Consider the following 21,443-nt stretch of genomic DNA (forward strand, 5'->3'; position numbering starts at 1 on the left):
AAGGGGCTCAAACTCATGAAACCATGACCTGAGCTGAAACCAAGAGTCTGATGTTTAATCGACTGAGCCACCCAGGATCCCTGTGAAATATCTTATCAGAGATCTGTTTTAGAGGAATTTGAGGATTTTTGAATTCCTTCATTAATTTCACAGCTGACTCTTTCTTTGTGTTCACTTCCATTTAGGGGTCAAATATGAAGAAAACAAAGCAAAACTACATTGTAATATACACTCTATGGAATAGCAGCTAAAACACCAAGTAAGCTTCAAAAAGAAATATCAGTAGTGTTAATGTCAGTCAGTAGGATCAGGTTCATAAATCCAATTCTATACAAACTAAACTAAATTGAATAGTCAATAAATCAACAAACAAATAGGTTGTACACAAGGGGAAAAAAACATAATTATTTCTTTTCTCTAAATTTATTTGCAGTTTCACTGAACTGACCTACGATCTAGTTGTTTTAACACATATAAATGTACATCTGCATTCAGTCAACCAATGTTTGAGTGCCTGTTATGTTCCAGGCATTGTCATAGATTCTGGCAGTAACAACAAGTTCGTGACCTCACAGAGCTTACTTACATTTTAAAGGTGAAAATGGACAGTAAACAATAAACGGGTAAGAATAAGGGCACCTGGGTGACTCAATCAGTTACGCATCTGACTCTTGATTTAGGCTCAGGTCATGATCTCACAGTTTGTGGGTTCCAGCCCTGCATCCGGCTCCATGCCTGCTTGGGATTCTTGCTCTCCCTCTCTCTCTGCCCCTACCCCATATGCTCTCTCTAAAAATAAATTTAAAAAACTTTTTAAAAAAGAACGAAATATAATTCCACACATGACGATAAGTGCTATGAAGAAAAAATAAGGAGGGTAAGGAGTTGGGGAGTGACTGGAAATAATGTGGGATGGGTGGACAAACTAACAGTAAGGTTGCCCTTTCAGGACTGACCTCTGCTACTAGGACACTAATTCAAGTATTCCATTTATTCAGCACATACTCTTATTCAGGCACAACTACTACTGTTGTGCTTATTCAGGCACAACAATTATGAAAAACAGGTATGTGACTGCCATTTTATAGATGAGGAAATGGAAATTCATAGTAGCTTGTGTAAAGTTACTTAGATAATAAATAGCAGAGCCTAGATTCAAACTCTATGTAACACCAAAGTCCATGCTCTTTCTTCTAGATCACACAACTGCTCTGATAAAGATCAAAATGGCCTCATTGTTTCCAAACTACAATTCCTTACCATAGTTATAATATTCATTAGCTTTACAAAGGTTTAATAAATCAAATCCTTCGTATACACTACATTTCCAAGAGGTGTCAGGAAATAAGAGGAATGATATGTTATTAACTCTAAAAATTCAGTACTTTCAGAATTATCATTTATAATGTCTGTAGTAATTGTATTTGGAAATTCTTAGCAACATTTTCTGTGTCTCACAAAACATCTTCCATGATCTGGATACTATCCCAAAATATTTATTATAATAAAACCATATTTACCAACATATGGTATATCCTTAGGACTTTTTTATCTTGGAATCTTATGTGACCTACAGAATTGTAACTTTAATAACCAAATCAAAGTGTTATTACACATTGTTTTATTTGGGAAAATACAAGTCCAATTGGAAAATTACTGTTTTCGGCTGGTGAACAGATACATTAAAGCACAATTCTACCACCCCGTTTATACTTTCCCCATCATCTTCTTTGTGTGGATTTTAGGTTTTTGTTTGTTTTTCCTACATCATACAAATTGGTCCTATTATGAACCAAAGAAGTATAACTCTGCAACGATGGAATGATAACTCTGAAAGGCACAGACCATGAAAAGAACCAAAAACTGAGGAGCACCCATGTGGTACAGCTCCTCACTTCCCCTCCCTTGCCCAGACAATACTAAGGAAAGATAGGTTTAGTTGACCAAATACTGAGAATCCAGATCAAAACCCTCTAATAGGAAAGAAGCACAATGAAAGGGTTAAAAAAAAAAAAAAAAAAAAGAACTCTCAGAAAAGTTTACACAAGTACCCTTAAAGGAGGGGCGCCTGGATAGCTCAGTCTGTTAAGCATCTGACTCTTGATTTTGGCTCAGGTCATGATCTCATGGTTCCTGAGATCAAGCCCCGTGTCTGGCTCCATGCTTCAGAGCAGGGCCTGCTTGGGATTCTCTCTTTCCCTCTCTCTCTCTCTCTGCCCCTCCCCCATGCTCCCCCTACTCTCGCAAAATAAATAACTAAATTTAAAAAAAATGCCCTTAAAGAAGAAAGTCTAAGGCCCAGAACCAAGGCAAGAAATGCCACCAGGATTTGCCTTGTCCATTCTTGGGAGTTCCACACACCATTGGCTGGCTGAAGCAGGTGTAGCACAGGGCACTTGTTGGGGTCTAGAAAGAGGGCAACCCTAAGCTCCAGTAAAGACTACACTCAGTCCTGCAAGGCTTGGCCTCCTACCACCCCCCACTCAACCTCTTCTACCTCACCCCACTCCTATTCCTATACCTCAAGCAACTCCAACTTGGAGAAATGATTGTTGCAGTCCAGAACTTCAGTGCTATAGAACTTGACTAGAGCTGGTATTAGAGACAGAGTAAGTGAATAAAAAGTACTTAAGTATAAATACTAACTAAACTTTGACTAAGTCAAAGTACTAATCAGCAACAATTGGGAAGTGATGAAAGGGAGATAGAGGGAAGAAATGTAAGAATGCTAATAATTTCTCATAGCACGAAATCAACACACAATGTTTAAAAATGAACATGAGGTTAGTTAACGAAGCATGAAATGACTCCAACATTACTTGATGGGTTTTCATAATCTCTTGTCTCAACCTTGAAAGGATCTGTTATGAACAATTACTTTTGTAAAGAAGGAACATTTAGCTAAATTCAAGCAATGCCTTCTATTTCACTTAATTTATTGTTCCTTTGTTAAATTCAACTAAATTTAATACTTATTGGCTTTAAATCAACAAGAATATTATAATTAAGATACATTATGGTCTTGTTCTTATGAAATTATTTCCATTTATCATGCCATCTGAATATGTCCACTTGTAAAGCATAAACAGATGTCTGGAATGATGCTCACCAAATATTACTACTAGTAACTTCTGAGTGGTGAAATCTAGGATAATTTGTTTTCTAATCCATTGTTTTCTGCATTGCTTAACTTCTTTTTATAACTTTTCAATTCTAGTTAGTTAACATACAGTGTTATATTAGTTTCAGGTGTGTAATAGAGTGATTCAACATTTCCATACAACACCCAGTGCTCATCACAACAAGGGCACTCCTTGATCCCCATCACCTATTTAATCCGTCCCACCTACCCATCTCCTTTCTGGTGACCATCAGTTTATTCTCTATAGTTAAGAGTCTGTTTCTTGGATTGCCTCCTTCCCTCTTTGTCTTTTCCCCTTTGCTCAGTCATTTTGTTTCTTAAATATCACATGTGAGTGAAATCATATGGTATTTGTCTTTCTCTGACTACCTTCTTTCAGTTAGCATAATACCCTCTAGCTTCATCCATGTTGTTGCAAATGGCAAGATTTCATTCCCTTTTATGGGTAATACTCCACTGTATATATAGACCACATCTTCTTTACCCATTCATCCATCGAAGGACACTTGGGCTGTTTCCATAGTTTGGCTATGGTAGATAATGCTGCTATAAACATCGGAGTGCATGTATCCTTTTGAATTAGTAATTTTGTATTCTTTGGGTAAATACCTAGTAGTGCAATTGCTGGATCATAGGGTGGTTCTATTTTTAAATTCTTGAGGAACCTCCATACTGTTTTCCAGAGTGGTTGCACCTCTTTGCAACCCCACCAATGATGCAAGAGAATTCCTTTTCCTCCACATCCTCGACAACACTTGTTGTTTCTTACATTTTTTATTTTAACCATTCTGAGAGGTATGAGGTAATGTCCCATAGTAGTTTTGATTTGCCTTTCCCTGATGAGCAGTGATGTTGAGCATTTTTTTGTATGTCTGTTGGCCATCTGGATGTCTTCTTCGGAAAAATGTTTATTCATGTTTTCTGCCCATTTCTCAATTGGGTTATTTGTTTTTTTGGTGATTCAGTTTAATAAGTTCTTTGTAGATTTGAGATGCTAACCCTTCATCAGATATGTCATTTACAAAAATCTTCTCTCATTCCCTAGTTTGCCTTTTAGTTTTGTTGATTATTTCCCTCACTGTGCAGAAGCTTTTTTTTTTATTTAGTTCCAATAGTTTATTTTTTATTTTGCTTCCCTTGCCTCATGAGACATATCTAGATTGAAGACGCTACAGCCGATGTCAACAGAGGTTACTGCCTGTTATTCAATATAGTACTGGAAGTCCTAGCCACAACAACTGGACAACACAAAAAAATAAAAGGCATCCAGATCAGCAAGGACAAACTACAACTTCCACTATTTGCAGGATGACACGATACTATACATAGAAAACCCAAAAGACTCCACCAGCAAAACTGCTATAACTGATAAATGAATTCAGTAAAGTTGCAGGATACAAAATCAATGTACAGATACCTGTTCCATTTCTATGCACCAATAATGAAGTGGCACAAAGAGAAATTAAGGAATCAATCCCATTTACAACTGCACAAAAAACAATAAAATACCTATGAATAAACCAAACCAAAGAGGTGAAAGACCTGTACTCTGAAATCTATAAAACACTGATGAAAAAAATTGAAGACAACACAAAAAAAAATGGAAAAACATTCCATGCTCATGGATCAGAATAACAAACATTGTCAAAATGTCTATACTTACCCAAAGCAATATACACATTTAATTCAACCCCTATCAAAATACCAACAGCATTTTTCACAGAACTAGAACAAACAATCCTAAAATCTGAATGGAACCACACAAGTCCCCAAATAGGCAAAGCAACCTTGAAAAAGAAAAACAAAGCTGGAAGCATCACAATTGCAGACTTCAAGTTATATTACAAAGCTGTAGTGATCAAAACAGTATGGTACTGCACAAAACAGACACATAGATCAATGTAACAGAACAGAAAACCCAGAGATGAACCCACCACAATTATACGGTCAATTAATCTTCGACAAAGCAGGAAAGAAAATCTAATGGAAAAAAGACAGTCTCTTCAAAAAATGGTGATGGGAAAACTGGACAGCAACATGCAAAAGAATGAAACTGGACCACTTTTTATACCACACACACACACACACACACACAGAAAAACTGAAAATGTATTAAAGCCCTAAATGTGCGGCCTGAAATCAAAAAAATCCTGAAAGAGAGCACTGGCTACAGTAACCTCCATTGACATGGCCTGTAGCAACTTCAGCAAACTCAACACCCAAAAAACAAATAACCCAGTTAAGAAATGGACATTTTTCAGGGGCGCCTGGGTGGCTCAGTCAGTTGGGTGTCCTACTTCAGCTCAGGTCATGATCTCACAGTTTGTGGGTTTGAGCCCTGTGTCGGGTTCTGTGCTGACAGCTCAGAGCCTAAAGCCTGCTTTGGATTCTGTGTCTCCCTCTCTCTCTGTCCCTTTCCCTGATTCACACACACACACACACACACACACACACTCTCTCTCTCTATCAAAAATAAATAAACATTAAAGAAAAAAAGAAATGGACAATTTCCAAAGAAGACATCCATATGGCAACAGACATACAAAAAAAATGCTCAACATCACTGCTCATCAGGGAAAGGCAAATCAAAACTACTAGGGGACATTACCTCATACCTCTCAGAATGGTTAAAATAAAAAATGTAAGAAACAACAAGTGTTGTCGAGGATGTGGAGGAAAAGGAATTCTCTTGCATCATTGGTGGGGTTGCAAAGAGGTGCAACCACTCTGGAAAACAGTATGGAGGTTCCTCAAGAATTTAAAAATAGAACCACCCTATGATCCAGCAATTGCACTACTAGGTATTTACCCAAAGAATACAAAATTACTAATTCAAAAGGATACATGCACTCCGATGTTTATAGCAGCATTATCTACCATAGCCAAACCATGGTAACAGCCCAAGTGCCCATCGACAGAGAGATGAGTAAAGATGTGGTGTATATATACAATAGAATATTACTCAGCCATAAAAGGGAATGAAATCTTGCCATTTGCATTGGCATGGATGAAGCTAGAAAGTATTATGCTAAGTTGAAAGAAGGCAGTCAGAGAAAGACAAATACCATATGATTTCACTCATATGTGGAATTTAAGAAACAAAACAAATGAGCAAAGGGAAACAATAAAAGAGAGAGAGGCAATCCAAGAAACAGACTCTTAAGTATAGAGAACAAACTGATGGTTACCAGAAGAGACGTGGGTGGGAGACAGATTAAATAGGTGATGCGGATTAAGGATGGTGCTTGTGATGAGCAGCAGGTGCTATATGGAAGGGTTGAATCACGAGCCTGTATACCTGAAACTGATATTACACTGTATGTTAGCTAATGGGAATTTAAATAAAAACTTAAAGAAAAAAAATTGTCACATCTATCCCAACCTTCTGCAACCACCACCCTAATTGGTCAGCAGCTACCAGCATCAAGGCAAAACCCTCCACCTGCCATAAAATTATAACTCACTGAAAGTTCAACTGATCGTTAGCAATTTTTGGCAATAAAGGGTTTTTAAGTTAAGGAAGTGCATTTTTTAAGACATAATGCGATCGCACACTTAATAGACTACTGTGTAAACATACATCTTATATTCACTGGGAAGCCAAAAAGTTCATTTGACTTGCTTTATTGCAATATTGGCCTTATTGTGGTGCTCTGGAACCAAACTCGCAGTATCTCTGAGGTATGCCTGTACATAAATATTTCAAATTTCAATTAGGTCCTTATTCTCAGACATTACTGACAGGAGTATCAATTGGTTGAATCTCATGGAATATCAATAGCTATCAAAAGTACAAATGAAAAAATCTTTTGACACAGCATTTTTCTTCTAGGGACTTTTTAATATATATATTATTACACATGTGAAAAATAACAGATCCAAGAATATTCCCTGTAGGGGCACCTGAGTGGCTCAGTCAGTTAAGCGTCCAACTCAATTTGGCTTGGGTCACGATTTTATGGTTCATAGATTAAGACTCACATCTGTCAGTGCAGAGCCTACTTGGGATTCTCTCTCACCCTCTCTCTCTCTCTCTCTCTCTGTCCCTCCTCTGCTAGAGCACACTCTCTCCCAAAATAAATAAATAAACATTTTTTAACAAAAAAATATTCCCTGCAGTCTTATGGAAAAAGCAAAATAATCAAAAGGAATGAAATGCCCATCAAGAAGAGGCTGCTTAAATAAATTATGGCATATCCGTAGATGTGGACACAATAAAAGGAAGTGTACTGATACAGAATAAGCTCCAAAATATATAAAGTGAAATAAAATACAATACAATACATTTAGTTTATGTAACCCAAATTGTGAAAATTTAAATTCTAAAGCTTCTAGAAAAAAAACATAGAAGAAAATCTTCCTGACTTAAGGGCAAGTAAAGATTTCTTAAACAGGACATAAAGGACAGTAACAAATAAATGGAAAACATTAATTTGATTTAAAATTAAAAACTTCTCATCAAAAAACATCATTATGATACTAAAAAGGCAAGCCCATAGACGGGGAGAAAATATCAGCAATACGTTTATCTGACAGACACTTGTATCCAGAATACAAAAAGAAATCCTATGAATCAATGAGAAAAAAAAAAGTAACGCTCCAAAAAAAAAACAAACAAACAAAAAAACAGAAAAGATTCTAACACATAGTTCAAAAGATATCCAAATGACCACTAGCAATATGAAAAAATTGTATATCATTACTCACCAGGGAAATGCAAATTCACACCACAATGAGGTACTACAGCATACCCACCAACATGACTATAGCTAAAGAGACTAGCAATGGCAAGAGTTGGTGAAGATAATTAAAACTTCCACTCATTGCTGGCAGAGTATAAACTGGTACCATTCTGGAAAACTGGTAGTCTACTAAAGCTAAATGTATCTCTAACCTATGATCCATCAGTCCCACTCCTAGGTATATATCCAAGATAAAGGAGTGTGAATGTCCAAAAAAAGACATTCAAAAGAATGTTCATGGGAGTTTTATTCATAACAGGCAAAACCTGGAAACAGCTCAGATGTTCATTAATAAAACAGTAGATAAATTGTGATATATTCAACCAGTGAAATACTATATAGCAGTAAAAACATACCAGTAATGAACACAATTGAATGAACCTCAAAACATTATGTTGAGCAAAAGAAGCCAGACATTAAGGTACTCCTTTACAATATGATTCTATTGATAGATGTTTAAGAAATAAAATAGTCCATAGAAGTGAAAACAGTGGTTAGGAGAAGGTGGTATTACAATATTGTATTATTGTAATATTACAATATATTTGTAAATCATTAAGCCATACCCTCAAGGGGTGCCTGGGTGGCTCATTCGGTTAAGCATGCGACTTTGGCTTAGGTCATGATCTCACAGTTCGTGAGTTGGAGTTCCACATCAGGCTCTCTGCTGTCAGCATGGAGTCTGCTTTGGATCTTCTGTCCCCCTTACTCTGTGCCCCTCCCCTGCTGGCGCTCTCCCTCTCTCTCTCTCTCTCTCTCTCTCTCTCTCTCTCTCAAAAATAAACATTAAAAAAAATAAACCATACCCTTAAGATTTTTCACTAGTATAAATTATACCCCAGCTTTTATGGGATTTTAAAACATCGAGAAAGTATGGTACCAACTGTGTTTCTTCAAAGCTAAGGGAAGACTATTTTGCTTATTTTTTTATTAAAATTTGTTAATGTTTATTTATTTTTGAGAGAGAGAGAGAGAGAGAGATAGCATGAGTGGGGAAGGGGCAGAGAGAGATGGAGACACAGAATCTGAAGCAGGCTGCAGGCTCTGAGCTGTCAGCACAGAGCCCAATGCGGGGCTCAAACCCACGAACTGGGAGACGTGAGCCGAAGTCAGATGTTCAACTGACTGAAGCACCCAGGTGCCTCTATTTTACTTATTTTTGAACAGAGTTTCTCTGAAAGGATGCAAGGAAAAGTGGTAGCACTGATTGTTTCTGAGGAGGACAAGACAGTCGGATTTACATTGAGGAAAGGAGATTCACACTGTAGACTCTTAAATTTAGGGTGGCAAAGACAAGCCTGGTTTACACCCCAATGTTATTATGTAAAAACCCTCTTCCACTCTTAAAAGAGTCCTGGTTATAGTTAAATTATATGGTCAACATATTCACATGTCTTGTAGATTTAGTATATGAATGTATTACATCTTCAAAATAAAATACAAACTAAATGTAATACAGTGCCTTTGGACAGCACCGTAAGAGCATTTTCTCTTTATGCCATTATTTGTGCTTCCTTGGCTTTCACTTAATTTTTTTTTAATGTTTCCTTTTGAGACAGAGACATAACATGAGCAGGGGAAGGGCAGAGAAAGAGGGAGACACAGAATCTGAAGCAGGATCCAGGCTCCGAGCTGTCAGCACAGAGCCTGATGCAGGGCTTGAACCCACGAACCATGAGATCATGACCTGAGCCAAAGTTGGCCGCTTAACCAACTGAGCCACCCAGGTGCCCTAAGTGCTTCCTTTGGTTTTAAAAGGAAAGATAAATATCTAAGAAGCATTGCTTGTGAACCTCATTTTATCAATCCTGCACACTTGAGACAAACTAATCTGAAGTACAGCTTTCATCACATCATATCTCTTCAAACACCTCCATAACTCCACCATGAGCAAACAACATCCCAACTTCTTCGCTTGAACTTAGACTTTGCAAAGTGGCACCTTCACCACTTTTCTCCCACTCTTCTGAAACCTTAACTCAGCTCTTCCATACCTAGCCCATATATTTGCCCTACATAAGCCTGATTCCATCCTGCTTCTCTGTCTTTATCCACTCTGATCTCCACTACAAATGTCTCCATCCATCTGAATGCTATCCACTTTTCCAGGTGGCCTTCAACTCAAATCTTGCCACTTTCTTCAAGTCCTGCTCTGAGCCACACTTATATTTTACTTCAAGTTAGAGTAAATTCTCTACAACAGATTCCAAGTGAGCCATAAATTGGCTTTTGAAGAATTTATTAGTTACATTTAAAAAAAGAAAACATTTTTAGAGTACCTATTGTTCTGGGCGCTAAGACATCAGGTTGAATAAGAGGCTGTCCCCACCCTGGAAGATCTCACAGAAACAGCTGACAACTGCTCCCATACCAACTTGTCCTCACATATCTGCCATTCTCAGCTGCTTGCAAAGCACTTAATGCACGATCAACATCCCACATACAGACACACACACCCACACACATACACATTTCCCAACCCAGTCCTCTAGGATCATAAAACTCAAAGGCTTTCAAAAGTTGCTTCTCCGGAAGAAAAAGTTAGAGATCCTCTATCTTACAGCTCTCTATATTGTCTGCTACAGAGCATTCCACTTAATGTTATGCATTTTTCTATTCTTTTCCAATTTTTCTGTAAGTATATGTTGAATCTAGTCAATCAAATTGTTACTTATAGAGTAAGATACTAAACTTATATCTAATACAATACTATACACATATGGTAAATACATCATTGTTCATTGACCGATCAAAATAATCCATCTTGATGTTTACGTGTACTATAAATTATAGGTGAATTATTACTCAGAATACATGTTACATATTTATCAGTCATCTACTTTTCAAAATCTCATACTTATTGGTTTTGTTCCCAACCCTTCTCCATATTCCCTATGCATGAAAAAAAAAAAAAAGATAGACGGATAGATAGATACCTGTTTTGAGTAATGACTAGTTAGCATACAGCCATGAACATGAAAAAGATAATATGATTTTGTTTGAAGTACAAGATTATAATTTAATCATAATATATAGACCTTAGTAAGTCATTGGCTTCTGTCAGAGGCTATCAAAGAATATCTGCTGCCTACTTTCAGTGCAAAGGGGTTTTTAAGAATAATACCTCATATAATGTTTCCAAGTGTTTCTCAAACCATCTCCATCAGAAACATTTGGGGTCATCATTAAATATGCATTAATGATAAGCCCACAAATCAGTATCTCTAAGAGTGGAGATGAGAAAACTACAGATATACCAAGCACTTGCTGACTATTTTATATACTATCTCACATTACACACAATTTTGTGCTTTTATGTTTTATAAGAGATATTTTATTTGTTTAATCTAATACCTTGAAGAGAAAATATGTGAGTATCACTTCGAGGTGCACTTCACTGAAACACAGAGAAGCTAGGTGATATGTTCAAGGTCACACAGCACAGTGCCAGGTATTCATTTATTCATTCATTCAACATGTATTCATTAAGTGCTTACCAAGTGCCAGACTGTTCTAGGCAGAGATACAGCAGTGACCAAGCAAAGACCATGGTCATATGAGGCTTATTATTCTCTTGGGCACATTTTAGGCAGCCAGTAAACATTACACAAGAGAAATTAGATACAGTCAGGCCTCCAGACTCTTAATCAAATGCTTTCTCCCTACAACACATGATTGATTCACTAACTGTAACATATCATATCATGTAGCCTGTGTAGGCAAAATGCAAATACAATAAAATCAAAATTCATTCTTCAGGCAGTATGGAGAGTGGATATAGTGTCAGGTGTAAGGAGTAAAGGAAATCTGGGTTAAAAGTCTGGCTTTTGTGCTTCGTATACCATGACAGCACTCTGGACAAGTTATCTAACCCTTTAAGCTTTTGTTACAGAATTTATCAATGCCTACCTAGAAGGATTGATGTGAGGATCAAAACCTGTAACAGCGTATGTAAAGCATCAAGCATGGGTCCAGGAGAGTGCAGGCATTGGTTAGCTTTTCCTCCACAATCAAATATGAATCTTATCTGACAACACCACAGCACGCCTAACCTAAAAGGCCAGATTTGAGATCTAGTGGAAGTCAACTGTAACTGGTTTGCTTAAATTTCATCATAGAACTGCTTTCACAAATTTTACCCCGTTGGGATAAAAAGCGCAATATTATCCTGTTATTTAAAAAAAAACATGCAGGGCGCCTGGGTGGCTCAGTCAGTTGAGTGTCCAACTTTGGCTCAGGTCATGATCTCAGGCTTGTGAGTTCGAGCCCTGCATCAGGCTCTGGGCTGACAGCCCAGAGCCTGGAACCTGCTTCAGATTCTGTATCTCCCTATCTCTGCCCCTTTCCCAGTTCACTCTCTCTCTCTCTCTCTCTCTCTCTCTCTCTCTCTCAAAAATAATTAAACATTAAAAAAAACATGCATTTTGAGGTTTTATTATCATGATGCTAGTCTATACATTAGGAACATCACTTCATTTTCTAGGAAGAATTATATCGGATCATCACTTAAAAAGTGTGTATATATAATAATGTATCTTCTCTTTTTATCAAACTGTTAAGTAATATAATAAGACCCTAAAGACTAAGTTCAGCTACCATGTCCTACCTCCCCAACCTAATTTTACCCCTTCTTTGTCAGCTCACAACAATCCAATGACACTGGCATTCTTTTGGCTCCTCAAACGTACCAGACTCTCCAGCATTTAGACACCAGCATTGGTCACCAAGCTGATGCCTAACTGGGTCGCACCTTATACATCTGGTCCTCAGAGAAGCTTTCCCTGACCAACCATCCCAACAGTGTTAGGCTGCACAGTGTAGGGTGATGTGGTGAAGCCTCAGGAAATGATACATGATAGAGAAGCCTGGGTTCCATTCAGTCATCTGACAAGGTAGATAAAAGTTCACGAGAAATATGATATAACTGGCAATAATGCATCTGCATTGGCTAGTTGAAGATATCAGCCAGAGCTTTCGGAAGTGTTCCTTCCTCTGCCAAGAGGTATAAAATATTGCTGACAACAGGGAGTACTATTAAAGGGAACTCCCAATGTGGCCTAATTCTCTCCACTTCTGCTTTTATTCTTTGCTGTCAAAACACATTTTGCAGAGAACTTTGGAAGTACACTATTATAATGGTCTAAGGCACACTGTTGTATATGTTAATAGTATATAGAGCCCTTTTTCAGAGTTCTTTTTATTTGTATTTAATGTTTACTTTCTGCTAATGTTTGTTTTCTCCACTTAAGGACTGTGCCCACCCCCCGCCCCCCACCGTTGCCTGCTTTATCCCAGCATAGAGAGGGAACATGTGCAATAACCATTCACTGGATCGATTAATTAAGATATAAAGATGTGTCCGTGTGAAAGAAAGAAATACAGTATATGGAAGTTAAGTTTACCTAATACATGTAAAGTACATAAAGTAATGCTGGGCACTTAGTAAGCACTCAATGAATGTTGTCTCTATCTGCTTAGCTAGAACAAAACTCTCCCAAGTAGGATAACAGAAGACAGAACAGCTGTTAGTGACTGACAAATACTAAGGTTGAGCACATGCTGGGTGGTTACCCCTGTCAGAGTATATATCACAGTGCACTAAAGGAACCAGAGTAATGCTTCACAACAACTGTTTTTAAGTTATTTCATTTTAACATGTGAATATACAAATTTAAAAGTCCAAGATCCAGGGCGCCTAGATGACTCAGTCAGTTAAGCGTCTGACTCTTGGTTTCAGCTCAGGTCACGATCTCAAAGTTCATAGAATCAGGCCCTGTGTTGGGCTCTGTGCTGAGCATGGACCCTGTTTGGGATTCTCTCCCTCCCTCTCTCTCTCTCTGCCCCGCCCCCACTCTCTGCCTGTCTCTCTCTCTCTCTCTCTCTCAAAATAAATAAATAAACATTAAAAAAAAAAGAAAGTCCAAGATCTTTTCACATATTCGTGGTTGAGTTCAGTACTCTTGAAACAAAACCACGCACGATAATAAAGTCTTGTACACATAAGCACTTCTATGGGATAGAGCAAAGAGATCTATCCATCCTCCATTCTCCGGGCAGATGGAAAGAAAACTGGTGCCCTTAAATATTTTAAGAAAAGGCTATACACACTTTTCTTAGACTTGTGAAAATGAAACAGGCAATAAAAGCAACAAATACTTGTATCTCAAGACACTGAAATCCCAATAGCTGCTTTAAAATTAATAAAAACAAGGAAAGGCAGCAAAAGAGAAGACTCAAGGTCACTCTGCTTCCATTTAACCCAAAACTGCAGGAATATTTCCTAAAGAATTCACTGACTAAAGTGATTCAGGGAAGGAACACCTAACTGGGAAAAGGTTTTAGACCTACCAATCCAATCTGTTTTGGAAATGGATGTCTTTAATTATTTTTATTTATTAGACTTTCACACTTTTTTTTAACTTCCATGCCATTCTTACCGTTTTCTCACAGAGTCCATTTTCTAAGAGTCTTCAAGTCAACCAAACACATTTTAGTCATCTCTACATTTTTTAGGAAATTCCCAACCTATTATTAATAAAGAGGGTTTGTTATAAAATCAAATAATTCTCCCACTGTCAGAACCTAATGTATATAACAAATCAGACACAACTCCACCTGACGCTTTAAGCAACAAATTTTTAAATACATAACCACTTATTAATACTCCAGAAGGAAAAAGAGACCTTCCGCTCTGTACATATGCCAAATGAAGGTACAGTCTAGTCAGCCATTCTACTTGACAGAAGGACTATTCCTAAGTTACATCCGAGTGCCTATACCAAGCTTGAACAATATAATACATGCAGAAAATGTGTTCATCGCTTGATCTGTTGCTTCTTGCTTTTTAAAAAGATTGTTATAAAATTAACTCAAATTTAGGCTTATAGGTTAATGAAGAGGAAAATCCCTTTGGAAGAAACAGGGAGTAAGTTTATGAATATTCTAAAGCTAAAGAATGATACCTACCTCAGGCCCTGTGATGTGCATCAGACCAGAAACAGCAGAGGCAACAGCATCATAACCAGCTCGCTGAGACAGTGGACCTGTCTGACCGTACCCTAAGACAAGAATAGACATAGTCAGTAACAAGCCGGGGGAGCAATGGTACAATAATGTGTTAAAAACTCTTTGTATCCAGAAATCTTGCAGCAATTTATTACTATTACAAGGCATATAATAGTATCCCTTGAAAGGAAGCAACAAAAATTATTTATGATCTTATACCCCAAAAGGGTGCAAACTGGAAACTCGAGGTCTGAATCCCACCTGCATGAATGTTCTGTCTGGCCTGAAGAGTGTCCTGGAATGTTTTTATTGAGTTTCCAGCTGTTTAAAAAGCAGGAGATAACACATAAAATGCAAATCTCTGGCTTTTCTTGAAAAATCAGAAAATAAGTTCAAAACTAGGTCCATGCAACAATCAATTAGAGTAAGTAACAGCTCTTCCCTTTACAGAGGGAAATAAAATTCTCCAATTTGCCTTTCCTCCACCCGTCTTACTCCTTTATGCCTAAGCCTAATTCACTCCCAGACTCCAATCATATATGTTATTCTTGTTCTGTACAAGCCAATAATACAAAGTAAAATAAAACAATAAACCAATGTCCCTCTGGAATCTGTTTACATATTTTCTCAGGTATGCAAAAATATATACACAAATGATGATTAAAAACTTTGAACATAAATAATATGATTGCATGACCTAACAGTGTGTTCTAAGATTACAAACAGAAGGTGAAGGTATTATTTTTTTTCCTCCAGCAAAAATCAAGAGAACACAAGAAATAGTTTCTCCTGCTCTCCTAGGTTCCTAAGTCCTGGCACTTATTGTTCAGTAATAAAGAGTATTTCAGGTGCTACATGAACCTGTCTCCAAATACCATGTTATCAACCAAAGAGTGAACACATGAAAAGCCTTCCAGATCCGTAAGCTATTAGCTGAAATTTCCTGTATACCTTACTTTAGAAACCCAGAAAGGGGTGCCTCAGGGCCTTTGCTTGCCTCTCCAGTTACCTGGGACATTCTCCCTCCATTTCATTCCATATATCCATATACATCACTCCCTCACATCCTCCAAATCTGCACTCAAATGTCTCCTTACCAGAGAGGCCTTCCCCAAAGAACTTTTATGAAAGAGCACTCTCCCTTCTCACTCTTAATCCGCCTTATCTAACTATATTTGTCTTCATAGCACTCATCCCAAGATATATAACATAGCTATATGTTTACTGATTTAGTCTGTCTCCTCCCTACCAAAATGTGTGCTCCAGAATTTTTTTCCATCTGATTCACTGCTGGGTTCACAGCATCCAGAATAGTATTCAATAATGTGTATTGAATAAGTGAATACTTGTTACATAAAATACATTAAAAGAAATAATCTATAGCAACTAAATTAATAAAGAAACCAAAGAACTTTTTGTTTTGTTTTGTTTTTGACCAAAATTGCAATCTAGGAGGTGCCTGAATTTTCCTCCTCCCACAGACACACCAAATGCACAGCTCCACGTGGACTAATTCCCTCTGAGAGAAATCCAGAATTAGTTGTTTGACTCCTACATGGTGTAATGGAGAAAATACCCACATCCAAATGGGCAGGAAAGGCTGAGTCACACTCCTGCCATAAACCCCACTCCTGGCACAGCACCATCCAATCAAGAGGAAACTCCCAGCTCCAACTTCTCCTTCAGGAGTAAAAGGTTTGGGCCACATATCAGATGTCCCAACTTTTAAGGCTCCCACCTGAGGGAAAGGCCCCCAAAGCACCTCGCTCTGAGATCCAGCAGGACTAAAGCAGAACTAAAGCAAACAAAAATGAGTCAATGACAGGTGCATAAACACTAACCACAAGCTATCTTCCCAGGGATCAGCACAGAGGGAGCAGGCAAAAACGTCCATCTCCCAGCTTTTCCCTACAAATGGTCTCACTGCATAATTTATAAGCTACCACCTGAGGATTTGGACTGTAATCAACATATATCTAGGTGCTGACTGCAATTCTACCTGGAATTCAAAAGAGCTAATGGTTCATACTCCAATAATAACACCAGGTCACCAGCATCTCTCTGGAAAGAGCTTCTACGCATGTCTGGCACCCAGGCTTTTGTAACTATTGCCCAAGGGATGGGCCCCCAGATCACCTGACTCTGACAGCCAATGTGGGTTTACATTCACAAGTCCCACAGTGCTATACCTGCTATAAAGAAGCAGTTTTTAAACAGGCAAACTTTGGGGCGCCTGAGTGGCTCAGTCGGTTGCGCATCCGACTTCAGCTCAGGTCACGATCTCACAGTCCGTGAGTTTGAGCCCCACGTCGGGCTCTGCGCTGATGGCTCAGAGCCTGGAGCCTGCTTCCGATTCTGTGTCTCCCTATCTCTCTGCCCCTCCCCCGTTCATGCTCTGTCTCTGTCTCAAAAATAAATAAACGTTAAAAAAAATTTTTTTTAATAAATAAATAAATAAATAAATAAATAAATAAACAGGCAAACTCCATGGCTATACATCAGGCTCAGCACAGAAAGAGAGCACAAAAACACCTATCTCCCAGTTTCTCCACAGAAGGAGTTTGAATGCATACTTTCTCAGGTGTTGTCTGAGGACCAGCTTCTAATAAACCTACATGTACGTGTTAACTGCTATCATCCCTTTGGGGACACTGATGGATCTTGGCACCCACTCAACCAGCAAAAGACATGAAGAACAAACACAATGGCTTGGGCAATCATAAAGATTTGAGAGGACACTTGGAGCTCAGGCCAGGGTGATTAATGAGGTTTGTCTCCTATACAAAACTGGTCTCAAGACTGAGAGAGGTGGCTGTTTTAGCTAATATATAGAAACCAACACAGAGAATCAAGGAAAACGAAGAAACAGGAATATGTTCCAAACAAAAGAACATGGTAAATCTCCAGAAACTGACCTGAAGGAGATGGAAATTATTTTTCTGACAGAGAGTTTGAAATAACAATCATAAAGGCAAGATCAGAAGAGCAATGCATGGTCAGAGTGAGAACTTCACAGGAAAGTAATGCATGACCAAAGTGAAAATTTGGACAAAGAGAGAGAAAACATTTAAAAGTACCACAGAAATCATAGAGCTGAAGAATACAATAACTAAAGTGAAAAATTTGGTAGACGCATTCAACCACAGACTAGATCAGCTGGAAGAAAAGATCAGAGAATTAGAAGACAGGCAGTGGAATACATCCAATCAGAGGAACAAAAAGGAAAATGAGTGAAAATAGCTTATGGGCTTATGGGACATCATCAAAAAGACCAATATACATATTATAGAGGTCCCAGAAGAAGAAGAGAGGCAGAGGAAGAGGCAAAAGTTTACTTAAAGATATAGTGCCTAAAAACTTCCCTTATCTGAAAGAAAAAACATGATATCCAGATCCAGGTAGCCCAAAAATACCAAAAAAGATGAATCTAAAGAGACTCACACCCAGACACATTATAATTAAATTGTCAAAACTTACTGCCAAAGGGAGAACCTTAAAACCATCAAGAGAAAAGCAACTTGTTGCATATAAGAGAACTGTCATAAGACTAACAGTAGATTTTACAAAAACTATGCAGGCCAGAAGGGAGTAAAATGAGATATTCAAAGTGCTGAAATAAAAAAATTGCCAGCCAAGGACACTCTATTCAATAAAGCTGCCTTTCAGAATTGAAGGAGTAATAAAGAATTTCCCAGATGAACAAAAGCTGGAGGAATTTATCCCCACTAGACCAGCCTTGCAAGGTATGAAAACAAAAGAGTGCTAACAGGTTACATTAAATTTATCAAAGTATGACACTTTGGTAAATATATAGCTAAATTCAGAGAACTCTAATGTTGTAATGGTGGTGAGTAAGTCACTTATATAACTGTAATATAAAAGTTAAAAGACAAAAGTATTAAGAACTCCCATAACTACAGTAATTTCTTTTTTTTTAGGTTGTAGGTTTTTATTTTATTGTATATATAATTTATTGTCAGATTGGTTTCCATACAACACCCAGTGCTCATCCTAATAGGTGCCCTCCTCAATGCCCATCACCCACTTTTCCCTCTCCCCCACTGCCCATCAACCCTCAGTTCGTTCTCAGTATTTAAGAGTCTATTATGGTTTGCCTCCTTCTCTCTCTGTAACTTTTTTTTCCCCCTGCCCATCCCCCCTGGTCTTCTATTAAGTTTCTCAGGATAAGAGTGAAAACATATGGTATCTGTCTTTCTCTGCCTGACTTATAGTAATTTCTAAATAGATACATAATATAAAAAAATATAAACTGTGACATCAAAATATTAAAATGTCAGGAAAGAATGTAAAAATGTTTGTATACATCTAAATTAGGTTGTTATCAACTTATAATAGACTGCTATAATTATAAGATGTTTTATGTAAGCCTCATGGTAACAGAAAGCAAAAACCTATAACAGCTACACAAAAAAGAAAGAAATCTAAGCATACCACCACAGAAAATCATCAAATCATAAAAGAAGAAAACAAAAGAGAAAGGAAGAAACAAAGCAATTACAAAACAACCAGACAACAATTAACAAAATGACACAGTTAAGTCCTTACCTATCAATAATTACTTTAATACAAATGCACTAAGTTCTCTAATCAAAAGACATAGAGTAGCTTAGATTTAAAAAAAAAAAGACCCAACTATATGCTGCCTACTAAAGACTTCCTTAAACTTTAAGCACACAGATTGAAAATGAAAAGATAGAAAAAATATTCTATGCAAATGAAACCAAAAGAAAGCAAGGGTAGCTATAGTTATATCAAGTAAAATAGACTTTAAGCCAAAGACTCTAATAAGAGATAAACAAGGGTATTCTGTAATGATTAAAAAAAAGTCAATCCAATGGGAGGATATAACACTTGTAAATATTTATGTACATGCTCCTAAACAACCAATGGGTCAAAGAAGAAATCAAAAGATAAATAAACATCTTGAGACAAATAAAAATGCAAATACAACTTAACAAAACTTGTAATATATAATATATAAGCAGTTCTAAGAGGGAAGTTTACAGTGATAAATGCCTACATTGAGAAAAAGGAAAGATCTCAGATAAACAACCTAATTTCACACCTCAAGGACTAGGAAAAGAAGAACAAACTAAGCCCAAAATTAGCAGACAGAAGGAAATAACCAAAATCGGAACATATAGAGACTAAAAAGATAACAGAAAAGATCAATGAAACTAACATCTCTTTTTTTTTTTTTAATTTTTTTTTCAACGTTTATTTACTTTTGGGACAGAGAGAGACAGAGCATGAACGGGCGAGGGGCAGAGAGAGAGGGAGACACAGAATCGGAAACAGGCTCCAGGCTCCGAGCCATCAGCCCAGAGCCTGACGCGGGGCTCTAACTCACGGACCGCGAGATCGTGACCTGGCTGAAGTCAGACGCTTAACCGACTGCGCCACCCAGGCGCCCCTCTTTTTTTTTAAATATAAACAAAATAGACAGTCTTTAGTGAGAATAACCAAGGGAAAAAAAGAGACAGAACTGAAATAAATAAAATCAGAAATGAAAGAGAAGTTACAACTGATGCCACAGAAATACAAAAGACACAAGAGACTATTATTAACAATTATACAACAACAAATTGGACAACCTATATATTGGACAACTGCCAAAATCTAAAAGAGGAGGGCTTCAAAACTCATTTACAAGGCCAGTATTATCCTGACACCAAAACCAACAAGGACACTAAAGAAAAGAAAATTACAGGCTAATAACCCTGATCAACATAGATGTAAAAATCTCAACAAAAATTAGCAAACTGAATCCAACAGAACATTTTAAATACACCAAGATCAAGTGGAATTTATTCCAGGAATGCAAGGATGGTTCAACACCCACAAATCAGTCAATGTGATACATCACATCAACAAAATGAAGGATAAAAATCATATGATCATGTAAATAGATACAGATAAAGCATCTGACAAAATTCAACATCCATTTATCATAAAAGCTCTCAACAAATTGAGTATACAGGGAATGTACCACAACCTAATAAAGGACATATATGACAAAACCAGAGTTAACACCATACTAAATGGTGAAAAGTTATCAGCTTTCCCTCTAAAATCAGGAACAAGAAAATAGTACCCACTCTCACCACTTCTATTCAACATAGTATTTGAGGACCTAGCCAGAGTAATTAAGCAAATTAATTGAAGAAAAAAAAAGTGCATCCAAAGCAGAAAGGAAAAGTAAAATTGTCTGTGAATGATACAATCTTACATATAGAAAACCCTTAAGACTCCACCAAAAACTGTGAAAATAAACAAATTTAATAAAATTTCAGGATACAAACTCAATATACAAAAATCTGCTGCATTTCTATACACTAACAACAAATTATATGAAAGAGAAATTAAGAAAACAACCCTATTTACAACAGTATCAAAACAATAAAACATTTGTAATATATTAACCAAAAAGATAAAAGATCTGTACGCTCAAAATTATAGACATTAATGAAAGAAACTGAAGAAGACATATTAAATGGAAAGATTCCCCAAGCTCTTGGACTGGAAGAATTAAC

The 21,443-nt window shown here is 37.2% G+C and overlaps 1 protein-coding gene across 3 annotated transcripts in view; it reads right to left on the reverse strand.

The window, feature by feature from the left end:
* Window positions 1-21,443, reverse strand: part of SUGCT (succinyl-CoA:glutarate-CoA transferase) — a 760,453-nt gene that overhangs the window by 643,649 nt on the left and 95,361 nt on the right. For all 3 annotated transcript variants that reach the window (XM_045053214.1, XM_011280299.4, XM_045053213.1), the window contains exon 7: window positions 14,851-14,942. In XM_045053214.1, coding sequence (XP_044909149.1) covers window positions 14,851-14,942 — 92 coding nt within the window. The remainder of the gene's footprint in view (window positions 1-14,850; window positions 14,943-21,443) is intronic.

This window comes from Felis catus, chromosome A2, assembly GCF_018350175.1.
Source record: "Felis catus isolate Fca126 chromosome A2, F.catus_Fca126_mat1.0, whole genome shotgun sequence".
NCBI classification, from domain to species: domain Eukaryota; kingdom Metazoa; phylum Chordata; class Mammalia; order Carnivora; family Felidae; genus Felis; species Felis catus.